We start from the raw sequence: 19,178 nt of genomic DNA on the forward strand, positions 1-19,178 counted from the left end.
CCATGTCTTTTATTTACTTGATAGCTCATTTCTTTTTAGCACTGAATAGTATTTATTGCCTGGACCTTAGTTTATTTATTGATTCACCTGCAGAAAGATATCTTGGTTGCTTCCAAGTTTTGGAAGTTATGAATAAAGCTGCTATAATCATCCACGTATAGGATTTTATATGGACATTAAGTTTTCAACTCCTTTGGGTAAATACCAATGAGATTTGGGTAAATACCAACTAGATTGTGTTTAAGAGCATCTTTAGTTCTTTTATAACAAACTACCCTGGCAGCTTTTTAAAATCACCTTCATCAAGGAACAATAAACTGCATCTATTTGGAGTATAAAACTCTGATTATTTGAAGATGTATATGCCCTGAAACCACCACTGCAATCAACCCGCAGCACATTCCCATCACCCCTAAAACACTCTTCATGTTCCTTTGCAGTCTATCCGTCCCTCTTCATCACCACCGATTAGTTTGCTTTTTTAGAAATTATTTTATATAAGTAGGATCATGTCGTATATACTCTTGTTTATGGTTTCTCTCCCATGCATAATGAGTTTGAAGTTCACTCCTGTTGTGGGTAATTCATTTTTTTTTATTGCTGAATAGTATCCCATTCCATGGTACACTACCATTATTTGTTGATCCATTCACCTATTAATGGACTTTTGGATTGTTTCCAGTTTGTGGCTATTGTGAATCAAGCTGTTACGAACACGTGTACAAGCTGTTGTGTGGACATAGGTTTCCATTTCTCTTGGGTAATAATTACCTAACAGTGGGATGGTGGGGCTGTGTGGTAAATGTATGTTTAATTTTTTAAGTAACTGCTAAGCAGTTGTCCAAGGTGCTTGTATCATGTCACATTCCCACCAGGGTTGTGGGAGTTCCAGCTGCCCCACATCCTTGCCAACACGCACTACCCGTAATTTTAGCCATTCTGATGGGTGTCTAGTGGTGCCTCGTTGTGGTTTGAATTTGCGTTTCCCTGAGGACTGATGATGCTGAGCATCTATTATGCGCCTTTTGGCCATTGCTGATCGTCTGTGAAGTGGCTGTCAAATCTTGTACCCATTGGTAACTGGATTGTTTGCCTTCTTACTGAGGGTAAAAGTTCTTTATAGGTCCTAAATAAGTCTTTTGTAAGATGTCGATGTTGTAAATACTTTCTCCCATTCTGTGGCTCACCTGGTAACTATTCAAGAGATATTTGAGCCACTGAATGATATTGTAGGAAAGGAAAAAATACACCTTTTTTTTGGTATTTTCTGGCTGAGGCCCTGCAAATTAGAGTAACAAGAGTGAAACAGTTTCATTATTATTATTTGCTATTAATACATGCCTGGTGCATACACACAGGACAACTCAGTGAGGAGTAACTGAAAGAGTGGGTAGTGGCATCTCGACAAAGAATAATAAATTCGTAGAGAAGTGACGAGACAAAGGAAAAGGGGTTGAGGAATGGAAGGTAAGGGTTGTTTTAATAAGATCTATCATGTAGATTCCTCTGGTGCTATCTTGGCTGATAAGAGTCTACAATTGTCTCTGGTGATTAAGAATTGTCCTGCCCTTCTTCTTGGTAAAGAGTTTTTCTGGCGTCTGCTTCTTCTCAATTGCCTTTGATTCAAAATGATCTTTACATCAAACTAGTATATTTTGGGGTGGGATCTTCTGATTTCCTACAATATCGTAACAGATTTTATAGATTTTTAAAGTCAAATAATAAGCATGTTTGAGCGTTCACCATTGCTACTATACTAAGTGCTTTACATGATATCTGATTTAATCCTTATAACTGACCTCTATTGTAAGCACTCTTTTTCATTCCAATTTACGGATAAAGAAATATACTTTTGGAAGTAGTTAGTAATTTTCTTTAGTCATACTGCTAATGTTTTTAATCACTAACTGTATGTCCCTAAGCAAAATTCATTTGTTAAATAAATATATTTTACTGAGAATCTAATACTATGAATATAAAGATACAGATACACACACAGATATACATATACCTTTTTTCTAGGCAATTTGAAAAATATAAGAAATGAGACAAAGTTCATGTTCTAAAAGAAAACCTGAAAATGGACATGTATACATATACCATAGAAATTATGATAAGTATAAGGAAAGAGGTCTAGGGGGACACTAGGGAAAGAAAAGATTAATTATAGCTGGGAATCTGAAAACATTTCTTAAACATTCGATCCAAGATATATTTTATCAGGTAGACTGTATTTAAATATTAAATAGGTGGATATATTACTTTCTTGTGGCTGCTATGACAAATTCCCACCAACCTGATGGCTTAATACAACATAAGTGTATTCGCCTATAGTTCTGAAGGCCAGAATCCAAAATTGGTATCACTGGGTCAAAATCAAGGTGTCAGCAGGACGACACTCCCTCCAGGGGCTCTAGGGGAGAATTTATTCCCTGCCTCTTCCAGCTCCTGGTGGCTGCTGGTATTCCTTGGCTTATGGCCACCTCACTCTAATCTTCATGGCTATTATCTTCAAATCTCTCTCTGCTCCAGCTCCACGTGGCCCTCTCCTCTGTGTGTGTATAATCTCCCTCTCATAAGTATACCTGTAATTAAATTTAGGGCCCATCTGTGTAGTCCAAAATTATCTCCCCATCTCAAGACCCTTAATTTAATCATATCTGCAAGGATATAAGGATATATATTGCCATAGAAGGCAACATTCACAGGTTCCAGGGATTAGGATGCGATAGCTTTGGGGAGGTCATTTCTGAGCCTGCCACAATGGAGATTATGGATGAGATCTTATCAAACAGAGAAAAGAACATGAGAGTAAAAGCTTGGGAAACAGAAACATACTGAATGCAATTAGAGAATGGCAAGTGGTCCTATGCCACTGAATCACTGTATGTGAGGGGACGGCATGGTGGGAGCAAAGGTTGGAAATGAATTAAGGGCATTGAGTACCAGGTTGGAGTTGGAATTACAGTCTACAAATTGAGAGTCACTGAAGGTTTCAGCACAAGATAGCAGCGTCCCCTACTGTGTTTTAAGTATATAGCTCTGGAGCACTGCAAATGATGGCTTAAAGGCAGTATGCCATTGAAGTAATTCAATATGAGGATATATAAAAGAGGTAGGGTTTCCTTCATGTGTTCAGAAAAAGCTTTTGAACACATTACCTGCCATACACCATTTTAGCTATTGGACATAAAGCACCGAACAAGCCAGGTCCTCGTTTTCTGAGTTTTTTCATTTCAGTGAGAGAGACGTAATTAACAAGTAAAACTAAATAATTCCAAACAGTAGTGAACATCATAAGAAAATTAAATGGAGAAATATGCAAAAATTTTAGGTGGTATTAGTGGGAGAGAGAGGGATGGGTAATATTAGGACATATAGTTTTGGAAGCCCTCTCTGAGGGGCTTCTATTTGATTAGAGAGCATAATGAATGTAATGACATAAGGAGCCAGCCATGTGAAGATCTAAGAGAAGAGCATTCCAGGCAGAGGACACAGTAATTGCAAAGGCTCTTGTATCATTCAGCTCTGCTGCAGAAACAGAAACCACAAAATCTTATCTTCTTATATCAGTAAACATTTCACTCTCACATGTAAAGTCAGTTGTGGCTTTGCTCCAGGTTGCAGCTCCGCTCTGTGTGTCTTTATTCCAGGATCCAGGCTAAAGGAGTAGCCCGTATCTAGACATGGTCTCCTCATAATAGAGGAGGAAAGCACTAGAGGCTGAGTCAAACCATACAACAGCATATAAAGCTGCTCCTGCATGTAGTAATGTGTAGCATTCACTCACATTCCATTGACTAGAGCACATTACATGGCCAATCTCAAAGTCACTCCTTTAGAAAAGGAGAGGTGTATAATTATATAGAGTAATATAATCTATGACAGATGGGAACGAACCTCATATATAAGGCATAGAAAGAAAAAAGGCTCAATGACAATAGAGAATCTTGGTCTCTTTTGCTCACCGACATATCCCAAGCAGAAGAGTGCTTTGTACATAATAGGTATTCAATAACTATTTGTTGCATGAGTGAATTAAAGCCAGTGTGGTGGAATGTAAGGGAGACGTGAGATTGCATTCACTAGCAATCAATGAGACAGCATGTAAGAGGAAACTTAATTCCACCCCTGCCTTAGAATTTGGCTCCCAGGTATCTCCTCCCCCTGGCTCTCTGTCCAGCAATAGAAGCTGAGCTCCAAACCTTCAGCTCTGCTGTGTAGGTGGGGTGTCTACACTACGCTCCCTATCAGAATTCCCATTTAGATGGACCGAACGGACCGATGTTGCCTGAAACCTCTCCCTCCTTCTAAGGACAATATTTCCTCCTGTTTTTCCAGAAGTTACTTTTTTCCTCATTCCAACCATGGGTTTCAACTATGTGGTATATTTATAGAAACATCATCCAGAGGCATTAACAGGTTCTAGCTCAGGGAGCACACCTGGAAGGGCCAGGGATTGTGGAGTCAGGTCTGTACCATTTTTTGATTGAGTAGTGAGCACATCAAAAAGATATCATCAAAAAGAAAAAGTCATCATCGTTTGACTGCATCTCTACACCTCACGATCTTACCCTACACTGCTTTCTCTAATATCTTTTCATCAGAGCTTTAATAGCCATGTGAATATAGTACTTTTAAATGGTTGAGGAAATGCCACTGTTCATTACCCAAGGCTAAGCCATTCAGAGCTCTTCGCTAGAATTTTTGAAATCAGAACCAGAAAAAGCCACTCTCAGTCCCTTTATGGTGGTGAAATTGGGAGGTATGATCGTTTCATCTCCTGTGGAGTAAAGCATCAGACGAAGACTGGGTAGAAACACAGATGAACAGAGCCCTGGTGAGGTTCAGGTTTCTGCTTTCAGTTACCCTTGAACCTGGGTGTCTCTGGGTGACATGAGCTTTCTAATAAATTCCTCTTTTCATCTAAACTGTTTCAGGTTGAGTTTCTGTCTGTGCAACTAAGAGATCTGATTAATATAGCTTTGGAGCTTCAAAGGCAGCTATGCACTAGTCTGTTTCTCATCCTCATAGCTAAGGAGTATAATAAAGTTTCTTTTTAGTCAGGTTGGGGAACTAACAAATTTCTAGCAGACTCTCAGAAAACTGGTACTGTGTCAATAAGTTACCTTTCCAAAGGAAAAGATTCATACGGTTTCTTTTTAAAACACAGAAGTGCCACAAAAAAAAAAAAAATGGATACACATTTTGAGAAAGGAAAAAACTACTAAAATTGTAATACTTAATATATACCTATAACAAAAGATGAATACAAGTCATGTTTGATTTCTGCAATTACAAGAGGTGCTCAAAGTGGTTACCATCAGTGTCCAGACACTTCTGATTACGGGGAACTACTGCTTGAGCTAGGTTGACCAAAGTGTCCACTTATATAACTTGTATACATTTGTTTGCCCCTCACCCCATAGATCTGTACTTAAACAAAAAAGACCTTTAGGAAGTAGTGTAAGTGCTAAGGAATAAAGGAAAGGATACTAAGTGTCATCACTGTGGTTTTTGGAACATCAAACTTTATGTATACAGAGGGTGCCAAAAAATGTATATACATTTTAAGAAAGGAAAATACTGTATTAAAATTGTAATACTCAATATATACCAATAACAAAAGATGAATACAATTCATGTATATACATTTTTTTGTTATATATATATGGGAAAAATATATATATATGAAACATAAATTGTTGCATCTATAATTATAAATGCCTAATTCATAGAGCTAAAAGATAATAGATGTTTTGGCTACCCCAGCAGCCAGGCACCACATTAAAGGGGTGCCAGTTTTGCTTGGACACACTTTCTGCTCCAGCCTAGTCTTGAAATTCTTGAGTCCATCTGTTTTGTTTCTCATGCCTGATTTTCACCTTCACCTCTCCAGCCATTAGCCGTTATTTCTGTTTCTGATATTTTCTTTCACTCTTTGTCTTTTCGACACTTGACTCATGGATATCAACTGTGATATCAACAGCCTTGATATCCTCAGCTTCAACCCACCATTTGGGAACTTTCTACACCTGTTCAATCCCACCTGAATGCATCAGGTCTTACAAGCAGAGTTCTCAAAATATATACAGTTGAAACTTTACTGTGCTCAGACCTTAGGGGAATGGGTAATTTTTTTTTCTTTCCAAACTTTCCTTGTTCCAGTATCACTGCTGTAAACATTTTAAAGACATAATAACATGAGCCTTTTCTTATCTCTGCTAAGAGTGGCACCTAGTGGTCATTCTATAGAACTGCATATTCAGCCTTAAAAAAAAAAAAAGATGCTGATTATTTCACTATCAGTTTGTACTTACAACAGAACAGTATATGTATACCAAGTATTAATCCACTGGGAGCAGAAGCCACCTCATGGAGTTAGCTAGTCCAAAAATTATAGATGTTCCATTGTATACCTAGGGCTCATGCTTAATTCCCCACAGAATTCCAGATTCATTTTAATTTCCTAATACTATATCTACTCTGGAAATTTGTAAGTATGTGCACCTACTGCTAGAGGTTGATGTCTTTGGACACTGAGTTGTCTTCCACATTTTCACCACTGTATTAGTTCTTTAGACTGCTTTAACAAAGTACTGCAGACAAAGTGGTTTAAGCAACAAAAATGTGTTACTTCAGAGGTTTGAGGCTACAAGTCCAAGATCAAGGTGTTGGCAGGGTTGGTTCTTTCTGAGGGAGAATCTGTTCCATGGCTCTCCTGTAGCTTCTGGTGGTTTGCTGGCAATCTTTGGCGTTCCTTGACCTGTAGAAGCATCATGTCAGTCTCTGCCGCATCTTCGTGTGGCTTTCTCCATGTATACCATGCTGTCTCCAGATTTCCCCTTTTCCTAAGGACACCAGTCATATTGGAGTAGAACCCACCCTAATGATCTCAACTTGTGACATCTGCAATGAACCTGTTTCCAAATAAGTTCACCTTCTAAGGTAGTGGGTGTTAAGACTTCAACATATGAATTTTGTCAATTCAACCCGAAACAACACCAGTCTCATTATACCTCCAGACTTCATTTCTGCCATGTTGGTATCAGGGTGAGTCCTGAAATTGCTTTGGCCAATAAAATGTAAGTAGAAGTGATGGGTTTATATCAAAGCAGAAATTTCTAAGATTTTTTTCCTTCTGCTATGAAACTGACAATATTCCTCATACAGGCTATTTCATCAGCCTATGTCTCAGAGTGACAGTGACGTGGGACAGAGCAGCAGGTGACCTTCAGTGGATATAGAGCATGGGGAAAAAATTAATCCTTTATGTTTTTTAGCCACCAAGATTTTGGGGTCATTTGTTACTGAGGCATAAGCTGACTGATACTAAGTGCATAACTTGATCTAACTGACACCATAAGTTCATTCCTAATATGTGGTTTTTTTTAAAAATTAAATTGCTTAGATATTTGTTGAAAACTTGCTGTGTGCTAGGCATACTACTATGTGTTGAACACTGTGACGAATAATTTTATGTGTCAAATTGGCCATGGTACCCAGATATTTGGTCAAACACCAGTTCAGATATCTCTGAAGGTATTTTTCAGATGAGATTAACATTTAAGCCGGTAGACTTTAAGTAAAGCAAATTACCCTCCATAATGTGATGGACTTGGTCCATTCAGTTGATGGCCTGAAGAGACAAAACACAGAGTGCCCCCTACCTCCCAGCAAGAAGGCATTCTGCCTCCAGATGGCCTTCAGACGCAAGCTCCAACATCAGCTCTTCCTTGGGTCTCCAGCTCGCTGGATTTGCTCTGCAGCTTTTGAACTTGCCAGCCCCTAAAAATCACATAAGCTAATTCCTTAAAATAAATCATTATATATATGCACATCTTATTGGTTCTGTTTCTCTACAGACACCAAATTCATCAGGATACATCAGTGAACAAGCTAGCCATTGTCCTATAGAGCTTACAGTCTAAGGGAGGATACATGTAAACAGAAGAATTACAATGGTATGTAGGAAATGCTGGAAAGTTCTCCCTGCAATCGGAGCATATCGGAGGAGCACCTTAGCTTGATTTAGGGAATCAGAAAAGGCTCTCTGGCAGAAACGAAGTCTAACTTGAGGACTGAAGGTGGCAAGTGGGATAGGAATTAGCGAAATGCAGGGACAGGGTGGAGGGGACCAGGGATTAGATCAAGTCCAGAACATGTATTCTCAACAGGGACTTTATTGCCCTAAAGGGGAAGAAAATTGCTGCTTGGCAGGTGAAATAAACCTTAGTTGTTACAATGTTTTGTGACCATACAAAGCTTAACGTTGTCCAACAAAATCTTATTCCTTAATATTTTAACGGGAGAACAAATGTGGGAGATGATTAGAACAAACGTCTAAAAAGTCTCCTTCGGGGGTGGGGCTGCAGTGATGAAAAAGAGGTTGAGAAGCATAGAAAGACTAGTTTGGGTAGAGGGAATGGTCATGTATGGAGCTACAGGAGTGAGAGAACAGACTATTTGAAATATTGGAATCGGTGAGCCATAGAGTTGAGAAGGAGCAGAAGCAGGGAAAGTAGTAAGAGGAGGCTGTTCTAGCCACAAATTTTTAAAAAAATTAAATCTGAAAATGTGTTTGACCTCAATTGGCTAAATGTTTTAAGTAAAAATTGGAATTTGTGTCTAAATTATCTACTGCAGACTGAGCTCACTTTTTTGTATATGAATCTGTAGTCACATACTGAATGAATCATTAAGTTTTAAACATTTTTAGAGATGGCAAAGGACAGTTGTTTATCTTTTTCTATCATTCTGGGACTTTTTAGTTTTATAATTATAGTCTCTCGAATAGCATCATGTTCAGGTGGGTGCTTAATTATAATGCTATTCTGTAAGGCACATGAACCTCTGGGGAATTTACATGTGACTTACTTCATTGGAGCTTCAAAGATTAAAAATATGAAAGTAAAAAGGTATTTTTTTCTTGGTTCCATTATTGGGAATAAAATGAGAACAATGGTCTATTTAATAACCATTATCATTATCTTCCTCCCAGACTGAATTAAAATTACTTTAATATTCTATTAGGAAAATCTTTGTAAATATGCTGCCAATCATTTTTTTTTATTTCCAGCAGCATGTGAACAGTGAACTCAAAAGCTAATTCAGTGCTTTTGAGAGATAATATAAACATAATTCTAGAATCTAAAGAACTAAAAAATTGTATGCTGTCCTATAATTTTAACTTTTAATATTTTCCCACGACAGCCCTAGCTTGCATGGCATTAAGTAGAACTGATCTAATGTCTAATATACTTTTTTAAAGAGGTAACATTCTAATATTTTTTAGAAGGGCTTGTTAATGTAAAAGATACTACATGGAAATAGTTCTGAGTACTATGTATTTTGGAATCAGACTGCCTGAGTTCAAATGCTGAGGTGCCTCTGTTTGGGTTTGAATGTAACTATCTTTTATGAAGTTGGGCAGATGTGTAAAGTTATGTGGTCTTATCCTCTCTGTACCTCACTTTCCTCATATGTAAATTATGCCTAATAATAGAATCACTACATAGAATTGTTGTGAATATTAAATGAGTTAATTATGTACAACACTTAGAATACTGCCTGGTACATATCCAGTACTCAGTAATGTTAGCTTTATTATTGTTCTCGTTGTTGTTGTTAATGATGGAAACTCCTTATTAAGTAGTTCAAAAACCACTTGTTGAGTGCTTCTTGTACGCTATACAAGAAACTTGTGAAACTGTTAGTACATCTTGCCTAAAATGGTCTTCAGACTCAAGATATATTTTTAACTGACTTTTTTTTTTCGTATCATTATCATTCTCTTTGGTACACTTCAGGTTTTTAAATTGGTTTTATTTTCTTAGGCAAGGATGATATTTTGGTTCTTATGTGAGAAGATAAACATCAAAAGTTCATAGGAAAAAACATTCCGTAGGGCAGTAGGTGGGAGATGAATTCCTCTTCAGAATTTTTATTAGAGTCTAGCATTTATCTTTATGGCGCTGTTTTTCCAGGTTGACAATAGGGAAAAGAGTTTCCCATGATTTGCTGGCATCTTTGGATTTTGATTAAAGAAATTTAAAAATCCTTTTAATATTTATATCTTTCAGAAAATGTCCTTGAAATTTAAAAATGCGAAACGAATCGAAGGCCTTGATAGTAACGTGTGGTGAGTACCTTAAATGAATAATAATAATCTCGTGAATTATTTTTTTTCTTACACATGTTTATATCCTTACTTGGGAATTTTTAACCTTAGCTACAGTCTATAAATAAATCAACTTATTTTAATTTATCCATTAAATGGAAATGGAAGTTAACGATCTATACACTGATTTATTAGTTTCACAAATGTCTCCAGCCCTCTGCTAGGCACTGGAAATAGACAGAGAAAAGACAAATTTGGTTGATCACCTCATAGAATTTACCTTCTAATCCATGAACTTTTTAAATGAGTTTTACTCTCTAATAGTTGATAAGATAACCTAGCAATGGCTGGTGTGATTGAGAAAAAAATGTATATATGATTAAAATATGGGTATCATGGAATTGAGATTTGTAAGAAACATTGAGTTCATTAATTCATCCATCATTTTATTAAGTGAAATCATTTTATAGATGGTAAAATTTTTGTTGGCAATCTCATTTTTTTTTTAATCTGTTAAACTAAACTAGGTCTTTTTTTCAGTTTCATAATAAAACCATGAGGTATAAAAATTAACTTTGTAATTATAGTGTTATTAATATTAGTATTTTTTTTTAATCTTAGGATTGAATTTACCAAGTTGGCTGCAGACCCCTCTGTTGTGAATCTTGGCCAAGGCCTTCCAGATATATCACCGCCTCTATATGTAAAGGAAGAATTATCAAAGATTGCAGCGATTGATAGCCTGAATCAGTATACACGAGGCTTCGTAAGTGCAGGAATCGCCACGTGGGGCGTGAGCTTGTGTTCTGTATTGTATTGTGTATGCCTGGACTTCTGTCACGTCTATGTTATCAGCTGTCTGGAGCCAACTGTTCCAACCTGATAACCCGAGGAACCCCCACCCTTGCCCTTATCTCCTGGGATGACCCGTCCCTACTTCCATCCCCTCCACAGCCCTGCCTTGGCTCTTCCTTTACTGTTGTTCTGGGATGGTCCTGGGGCAACAAGGGAGGAAGAAGATTCTCCTGAGACATGTTTCTTTCCCATTAACACTTCTAAAGCCTCGGCACTGGGCTCTTAATGAATATCCTCTATTTCTAACTAGTTATTTCTTGGACTCTACCTCAGCCCAGCCCCCATCCTTCTGTGATTAAATGCCCAGGATATCCAGAAATTTCCTAGATTCTACCAAAAAACTACCACAAACTACGAAGTGAATTGAGCAAGGTTGCATACACCAATATACAAAGACCAATATACAAAAAACAAAATACAAATACGGTTGTATTTCTGTAGACTAAAAAGGAACAGTTGGAAAGTAAAAAATTTTTACACACTATTTACAGTAGCATCCAAGAACATAAAATATTTAGAACTGAACTTTTAAAACATATGTCAAATTTGTACACTAAAAACTATGATACATTGCTGAAAGAAATTAAATAATACCTAAATGAATGGAGTGATAATATGACGTTCCTGGATTGGAAGGCTAAATATTGTTCAGATGACAGTTCTCCCTAAATTGATTCATTGCAGTTTTTGAAGCACTGACCTGCGGCTGAATCTGACCTACTCCTGATTTTGTAAATAAAGTTTGATTAGAACATAACCATGCCCATTCATTTACATCTTTTCCAGTTTTTGTAAATATATGTGAGTGTGTATGTATACGTGTTTTTATATTGGTGTAAGCGCTGAGAATGGTGTTGCGTTATATCACCAGCTTAAGACATTGGTCACCTCAGGAACGGAAAAATGGAAAGGAGGTAATGTTGAAGAGAAATTATGTTTTTCACACATCTTTGCTTAGTTTAATTATGTGAAGCATGAATTATTTTTGTAATTAAAAAAATTTAAAAACACATACCCTTATCATTCTAAGAAAAGGTGTTTAGTGTTTATAATTGCTTTTAGATCACCCTTTGCTAGAATTTGTTAGAGCTGGTATTAAAATGAAATTCAAAGGAAATTTTGGATTTCTAGGAGTGGTGACAACCTTCTCTTGCTCCTTTCACAATTCATGTATATTTCTTGATCTTGATTTTATGTGGTCGTTTTTTTGTGTGTTTTTTTTTTACTGGCTATGTTCTGTCACCTCCTCTATTATTAATTATAACCAGTGTGTCTAATATTATAATCTCCTAATTTCAAAATATAAAAAAACATGCTACAGCTTTGTTTTTATTGATTTTAATTCAATAAAGGGCTGGGAGATACTAGCCAATATTCTGAAAGGAATGAAAAAGAGAAAATAAGTGCATCTTTGACGAAAAATAAATAAAATGCCTCCTTTTCTTCCTATGTACTGGGGTGGACAACTTAGGAGGAACCTAAGACCCTTTTACCACACAAACCTGGGCTATATCCAACGAGCCTCTCTCTTCGCCTTCATCCTGACCCAGTTTCTTCCTCCAGAGCCCAGGTGCTTTCCAAACAAAGGCATATGACCTGCCCTTGGACGTTCACTCGCAAGTAACAGAAAATCAAGGTGGTTTCCCCAAAAGCATATATATTTCAATACCAAAAAAGACAAGGAGGGGGACAGGGAAGGAAAAGAAAGGAGAGAAGAGAACAGACCATGGAAGAGAAGATTGAGAAGGAGCTAATCAAGGCCTCCCCACATCTCAGACTCTGTGCCTTTACAAGCCCCTCATTCCTCGTGTGAAAGTTGTTCTCCTAGAGCACTTCTGCTGTCTTGGCTATCAATGGTGGTAGTGTTCCATTTCTTCCTAACATTTGCTGTCACATCAGCACTAATGTGTGTTTCTTTGGTGAGTTTTGTTTTTGCCTTCTAATCCATTGGTTGGATAACCTCCAGCAATTTAGAAGAAGAGGCTCCAAGTGTATACGGTTAATGCAGATTTTATGGCTGATTTTAACTGGGAAAACTATCCAACTCTATTCAGTATAATTTAATTACTGTCCAAATAAAGTAATTAAATGTGATCTAAATACTATCAAAATGTACTGTCCAAAATATATTTGATGTCGAAGTCCATTTTTATTCAAAGCAAATACCTTGAAATTTTGGTATTCTAAAATCAATCATTTAATAGGAATTTTTTAATCATTAGCAAGTCTTCATGACCATTCATATAGGAACCCTCTGAAGGTAGGAAAAAATTCTGTTTAATTTATTGCCAATTAAAAATGCTACTTTTCTTTGGATAATTATAAAACCCAAATTTTAAAAATTCTTACATTTTAGAGTCAAATTACCTAAAAGAAGTAGGTCCCACAATTCAAGGGTTCTTTCTTCCTTTTTATTCAACAGGGTCATCCATCACTTGTGAAAGCTCTCTCCTGCCTATATGGAAAGTTGTATCAAAAGCAAATCGATCCAAATAAAGAAATCCTTGTGACAGTAGGAGCATATGGATCTCTTTTTAATGCTATTCAAGGATTAATTGATGAGGGAGATGAAGTAAGTATGTTAACATGGTCAACCTATACATATATTCATCATTATCATTTTATGCTACTTTCAATCTTTTACTTATTTTACTCTCTTTTTTATTTTTAATTATTTTTGAAGTGTAATGTAGTAAAGTTCACAAATCCTAATGGTATAGCTTGATAAATTTTCACATATGTACATATATATGTATATACTCGTATATCTCCATATATCCACAAACCAGTTGAAGACGCAATACATTTCCAGCACCCAAAAGGCTCCCTTTGCCCCTTACTAGTCTCTATTCTCCCAGAGGTATCCACTCATCTGTCGTCATCTATCACCATAAGTTCCCTTTGCTTGCCCTTTAACCTGATATATTAATAAGAGAGTCATATGGTATCTACTCTTGAGTCTGGTTTCTTTCACTTATCATTTTGTCTGTGGCATTCATCCATTTTGTTCCATGCAATTTACTCTTATTTTTACAGCTTATTTAGATAAGGGCAGGTGGAAGGGGCTAGCAATGAAGGGAAACAATGAATATCTTAGATTTCACCGATAAATAACCTTTACCCTGAACGCAATCGACAAGTACTTGGTCACTGTCCTTTTGTGCCCAGTACTAGCAGCATAGTGTGAGGGAAGTATTAGGTCGGTGCAAAAGTAATTGCATTTTCGCAATTTTTTTTTTAACCTTTTAAACCACAATTATTTTTGCACCAACTTAATATAATAAGGTTGGCTGATTTCTGCTCTTTACTTAGTCCTGTGATGTAAGACCCACTTTGGCACCAAGTTTGGTCAGCTGTGCCCCTACTTTCCCATTATCATTCTAATACCCCTGCTTCAATATCTCTGGGCCTTTTTTGTTTATCAGAAAGTATTGCATATCTCCTTTGTGCTAGGCACTGTGGGAGAGATTTTTAAAAGATGGTTTCTACATGGAAGGAGTTCCCTGTCTAGTAAAGGAGATAGACTTTTAAACAAATGAGGAAAAATGTAGTGTGATTATCAGTATGGAGAGTGTATAAATTATGGGGGTGACAAAAAGAAGAAGTGATCAACTCTGCTCATATAGGTCTGGAAAGCTCCAGAGAGGCAGTGCGTCAGCAGCGTCTGAAAAATGAACATATTTGCCCTGATCTACGAGGTCAGACAATTAAGTTCGCGAACTCATCCTAGAAAAAGTGCTACATACCTCATTGCTGAATATCACTACGATCACCTTCGAAATACTCCCCTCAGGAAGCTATACACCAATACCAGCACCTAATCCACCCTTCAAAGCAATTTTGGAACTCTTTTTCTGTAACGGCCATCAGAGCTGTCATCGTATTACCCTTGATGTCCTGAATGTCATCAAAATGTATTCTTTTCAATATTTCCTTTATCTTTGGATAAAGAAAGAAGTCATTGGGGGCCAGATCAGGTGAGTAGGGAGGGTGTTCCAATACAGTTATTTGTTGACTGGCTAAAAACTCCCTCACAGACAGTGCCGTGTGAGCTGGTGCAGTGTCGTGATGCGAGAGCCATGAATTGTTGGCGAAAAGCCAGGTCGTCTTTTTCATGCAGCCTTTTCAGCACTTCCAAATAGTAAACTTGGTTAACTGTTTGTCCAGTTGGTACAAATTCATAATGAATCAAAAAAGGTTAGTAATATCATTGGAACAAGTTTGTGAACTTAATTGTGAGATGTCATATGTTATTAATTCCTCTCTTTGAACTCTCATAGCACTTTACTGTGCCTCTTTTGTAAAAGATGCCACTGTTACTTTGTGTCATATTTTTATTTTACATCACTAAGTCCTCTACTATGCCAGCCAATAAGCTACTTAAGGAAACATGTTAAGGAAGTACAGTCATGCTTTCATACACACAATCTCCTTTAATCCTATAAAACAGTTGAAAGTTTTCCCTCGTGCTTTAATGTTGTTCATCCTCTGTTGTTTCCTCCTCTGCACTCCCTTGGAGTGTCCCAAGGCTCAGCCCTTGACCTTCTTTTCTCTCTTCTTTCTTCCCTGGTCAACCTTATCTAATATTTTGAAACCACCCACGTCACTTTCTATCATTTTGACCTATTTTATTATCTTTGTAGTATTTATTACTATCTGAAATTATTTAATTTCCTTCCTTGTTTTCTTGGTTATTATAAGCCTCTCTCAGTAGAATATAAGTTCCAGGAGAATATAGTTTATTGCTATACTGCCGGCATCTAAAATAGTGAGTGCTCAATAAATATTCTTCAAAAAGGGAGTGGAATTATTTCCATTGTGAAAATAAAGAAATTACGGAGAGGACTATCAAGTATATTCTTTTAGTTTGACCTCCATCCTCCCAATATATTTTCCTTGATTGAGCTCGCGCGTCATATCAGGCCCTGTTTCTCACCAGAGTTACAAAAGTAAATCATCCTAGTCCTTGAGAATCTCACAGACTAATTAAAACCTTGCAGGGTTCATTTCTTTTTCCTCCCCAATACCTAACACCTAACATAGCACATTGCATAGTAGATACGCAATGTGAGTTGAATGACTAATGCAAACAAAGGAGCTTTAGAATGTAAGGGCCTCATTTGACTCTTAATAAGAAAGGCCTTGAACAGGTATTTCATACCATAGGAAATATAAACAGTAAAAAGTGCAAATTTAGAACAATAATCAGGTACCATTAATTTAACTAATAAAAAGTTAAATGAGACCACTTAGTATAGACTTGTGAAATTATAAATTGTTGTTGCCAGATTTTTCAAAAGCAGCTTGGCTATGTATAGAAAGTGCCAGAAAGATGTTTCTACCCTTTCGTCTAGCAATGGCAATCATGTGATTTCATTCAGCAAATTATTTTGAAATAGAGAACCTATACACATTATCACAAATGGACAGCATTGTTATTTATACGAGCAAATCGTAAGAAAATTATTTTAGAATTCCATAAACTCTCAAATAGTCATTAAAATAATAAATATTAAAACTACAATAATATGAAATTTTTGTGAAATATTGCTAGGTTTAAAAAAGATACAAAGTAAAGGTAAATGTTATATAATGGTTATAATTATGTGTTCAAACTCTCCTTATAGAGAAGCAGAAAGTCAGGATACTAGATCCAAGCTGGCAGATTTCGGGAGGGACGCTGACTAGACTGGCTTTACTGGTCCACTGACCTGAAAGCCAGCACATGAGTGATTGAGAGAGAGAGCATGCAGGGGCAGAGGGACAACGGATACATTGCAGGGACTAAGGGAAAAGATAGAATCCAGGTATACGTCACCTGGAAGGGAAGTGTGGCATCAGACAATAAGAATAGCATCCTAACTGATCTCCCTGCATCAACTCTTTGTTTCGGGATGCTTTTGACAAAAGGGAAACATCTTTACTCTCAGGATAATACTTATAAATTAGTACTCCACAATAAAGAGCATTGCAGTGTTGTCTTTCTTTATAGTCTGGCTTCTGCCACCGTCTCCTACTGTATTTTATAACTTGCAATTTAAAGAAACTTAATATTTTTGGCTGGAACATCTCTTTGAGCGTGTGATAAGAGCTGTAGCCCTTCCCCATCCCCCTCTCCCCTCCCCCCATCTACCTGTGCGCATATAAAACTTTGCATATAATTTCAAGGGTCTCCACTGCAAGCCAATATGTAGATCTTCCTAAGAGATCAAGGACTCCAATTAAGGTTCCTGACACATTTATCCACAAGGTCCTTCGTCTCGGATGTTAGCTCTAGGAAGGCAAGGTGTGCTTTTTTCACTGCTGCATCTCATCATGGCGTATAATACCTCACACATAGAAGTTACACAATATTTGGTAAATGAATCAGTGATTGATATGTGGTGTTCTTATTTGATCTTATTTCAGGTCATAATAATAGTGCCTTTCTATGACTGCTATGAGCCCATGGTGAGAATGGCTGGAGGAACGCCTGTTTTTATTTCCCTAAGATCTGTAAGTATACTGATACGATTCACATGCTTTAAGAAGTTATGAAAATACCAATTACTTTATCACCGACAAAGTTTCTACTTCGATTACATTTTGGGATTTACTGTGTATCTCTATGGTGACTGAAGTTAACAACTGTAAGAGGGGAATTTTTATTACTTTATCCTGTGTTTGCCATGTGTCTGTGTTGTATCAGCCATCCACATTGTATGTAATATTATCTTTTGTGGCCACGTGTCCCCACCACCAGGTCAGAGGCCGTTTCTGACTCACGTTTATAGCACGGCTCCCCAGTGATTTAACAGTGCAGAGTATATGCTGGATGCTCAATAAATGCTTGTTAAATTCTGAAAGAAGTGATTTTCTTTTTTTTTATTCTGCTATTATCTTTAGGAATATAATCAAGTAAAGTAGCTTTGTCTTTTTAAAAATCTTACCAAAATAAGTAACACACTAAGGTGAATCACAGAATCTTCTACCATCAGACCTGTTAACCATAGCTGGCTCCTTTGAAGGAATATAGGCACTTTAATAGCTGTTAATGTTGACAGAGTCCATTTTTCCACTTAACAGGTGTGAACATGAGCCTCAAGTCCTCTTGGGTTTTTAAGGTAGAACTAAATCTTAGTTGTTTCTGTTTATTTTCTGTGTTAGTCATTTTTTTCAGTTATATTTGCCATGCCTTTCTCTAATTGTTTTTCCTGATTAGGTTATTTATTTGTAAGCCAGCAAATGAATTAATTGAATTAAATCACATCTTCATTCCTCATGCTTAGAAACCTGTTGATGGGAAAAAATGGTCTAGTTCTGACTGGACATTGGATCCTGAGGAACTGGCAAGTAAATTTAATTCCAAAACCAAAGCTATAATACTGAATACGCCACATAACCCCATGGGCAAGGTAAGTGAGTCTTTGATCTCTTTATGCAGTGTTCTGATCTATCATTTTCTCACACGTTGAATAATAATTGGTTCTGTTCTGTTGTATCCTTTAATATGTATAGGTATACACCAAAGAGGAACTCCAAGTAATTGCTGACCTTTGCATCAAATATGACACACTCTGCATCAGTGATGAGGTTTACGAATGGCTTGTATATACTGGAAACAAGCATTTAAAAATAGGTACTGATTATTACATAGAGTCACAAATCTAAATGTGTTTGGGCATGTGTGGAACAACTGACTGGAAAGGATCCCAGAACAGCTTTAAAATAGTGTTTGTAATGGGTCTGTCTGTATGAGTACTCAAATATGGGATTTCAGTGAATGGTGCTTGAGTGAGTTGATGAGCAGCTTGTAGGACAAACAGTATAAACTTAGGGAAAGACATTTTGAATCATACTATACAGCTACGAAACCAGAGAAGTATTAGGTTGGTGCAAAAGTAATTGCGGTTTAAAAGGTTAAAATAATTGCAAAAACCACAAGTACTTTTGCACTAACCTAATAGTACTGTTGCCTATACGCTTAGCTTTTTATCAAGAATCCATCTATTACTTGGTACATCAGACACAGGGAGTTTACTTGGTCCCAAACTGCACTGTCTCTGTTGAGCAAGTTGTCAAAACGGCGGGTCAGCAGGAAAAGATTACAGGGACGGTAAGCTATTAGCTGCTTGTCCTGTGCCTGGGATTTCGCCACTAGTACTGGGCCATCTCACAAAGATTCTGATGTCTTCTGGGGTAACCCAAACTTATATTAACTATA

At 37.0% G+C, this 19,178-nt stretch overlaps 1 protein-coding gene across 3 annotated transcripts in view; it reads left to right on the forward strand.

Annotated features, from left to right (window-relative positions):
• The window catches only part of KYAT3 (kynurenine aminotransferase 3), a 48,432-nt gene that overhangs the window by 9,974 nt on the left and 19,280 nt on the right, over positions 1-19,178 (forward strand). For all 3 annotated transcript variants that reach the window (XR_013993745.1, XM_081055608.1, XM_081055609.1), the window contains exons 3-8: positions 10,083-10,141; positions 10,742-10,886; positions 13,398-13,547; positions 17,384-17,470; positions 18,244-18,369; positions 18,473-18,593. Coding sequence is in view for 2 of the 3 variants with exons in the window: in XM_081055608.1 (XP_080911734.1) it covers positions 10,083-10,141; positions 10,742-10,886; positions 13,398-13,547; positions 17,384-17,470; positions 18,244-18,369; positions 18,473-18,593 (688 nt within the window). In the remaining variant the exon portion in view is untranslated. The remainder of the gene's footprint in view (positions 1-10,082; positions 10,142-10,741; positions 10,887-13,397; positions 13,548-17,383; positions 17,471-18,243; positions 18,370-18,472; positions 18,594-19,178) is intronic.

Source organism: Rhinolophus hipposideros (genome assembly GCF_964194185.1).
Source record: "Rhinolophus hipposideros genome assembly, chromosome: 8".
In the NCBI taxonomy this organism is placed as follows: Eukaryota; Metazoa; Chordata; class Mammalia; order Chiroptera; family Rhinolophidae; genus Rhinolophus; species Rhinolophus hipposideros.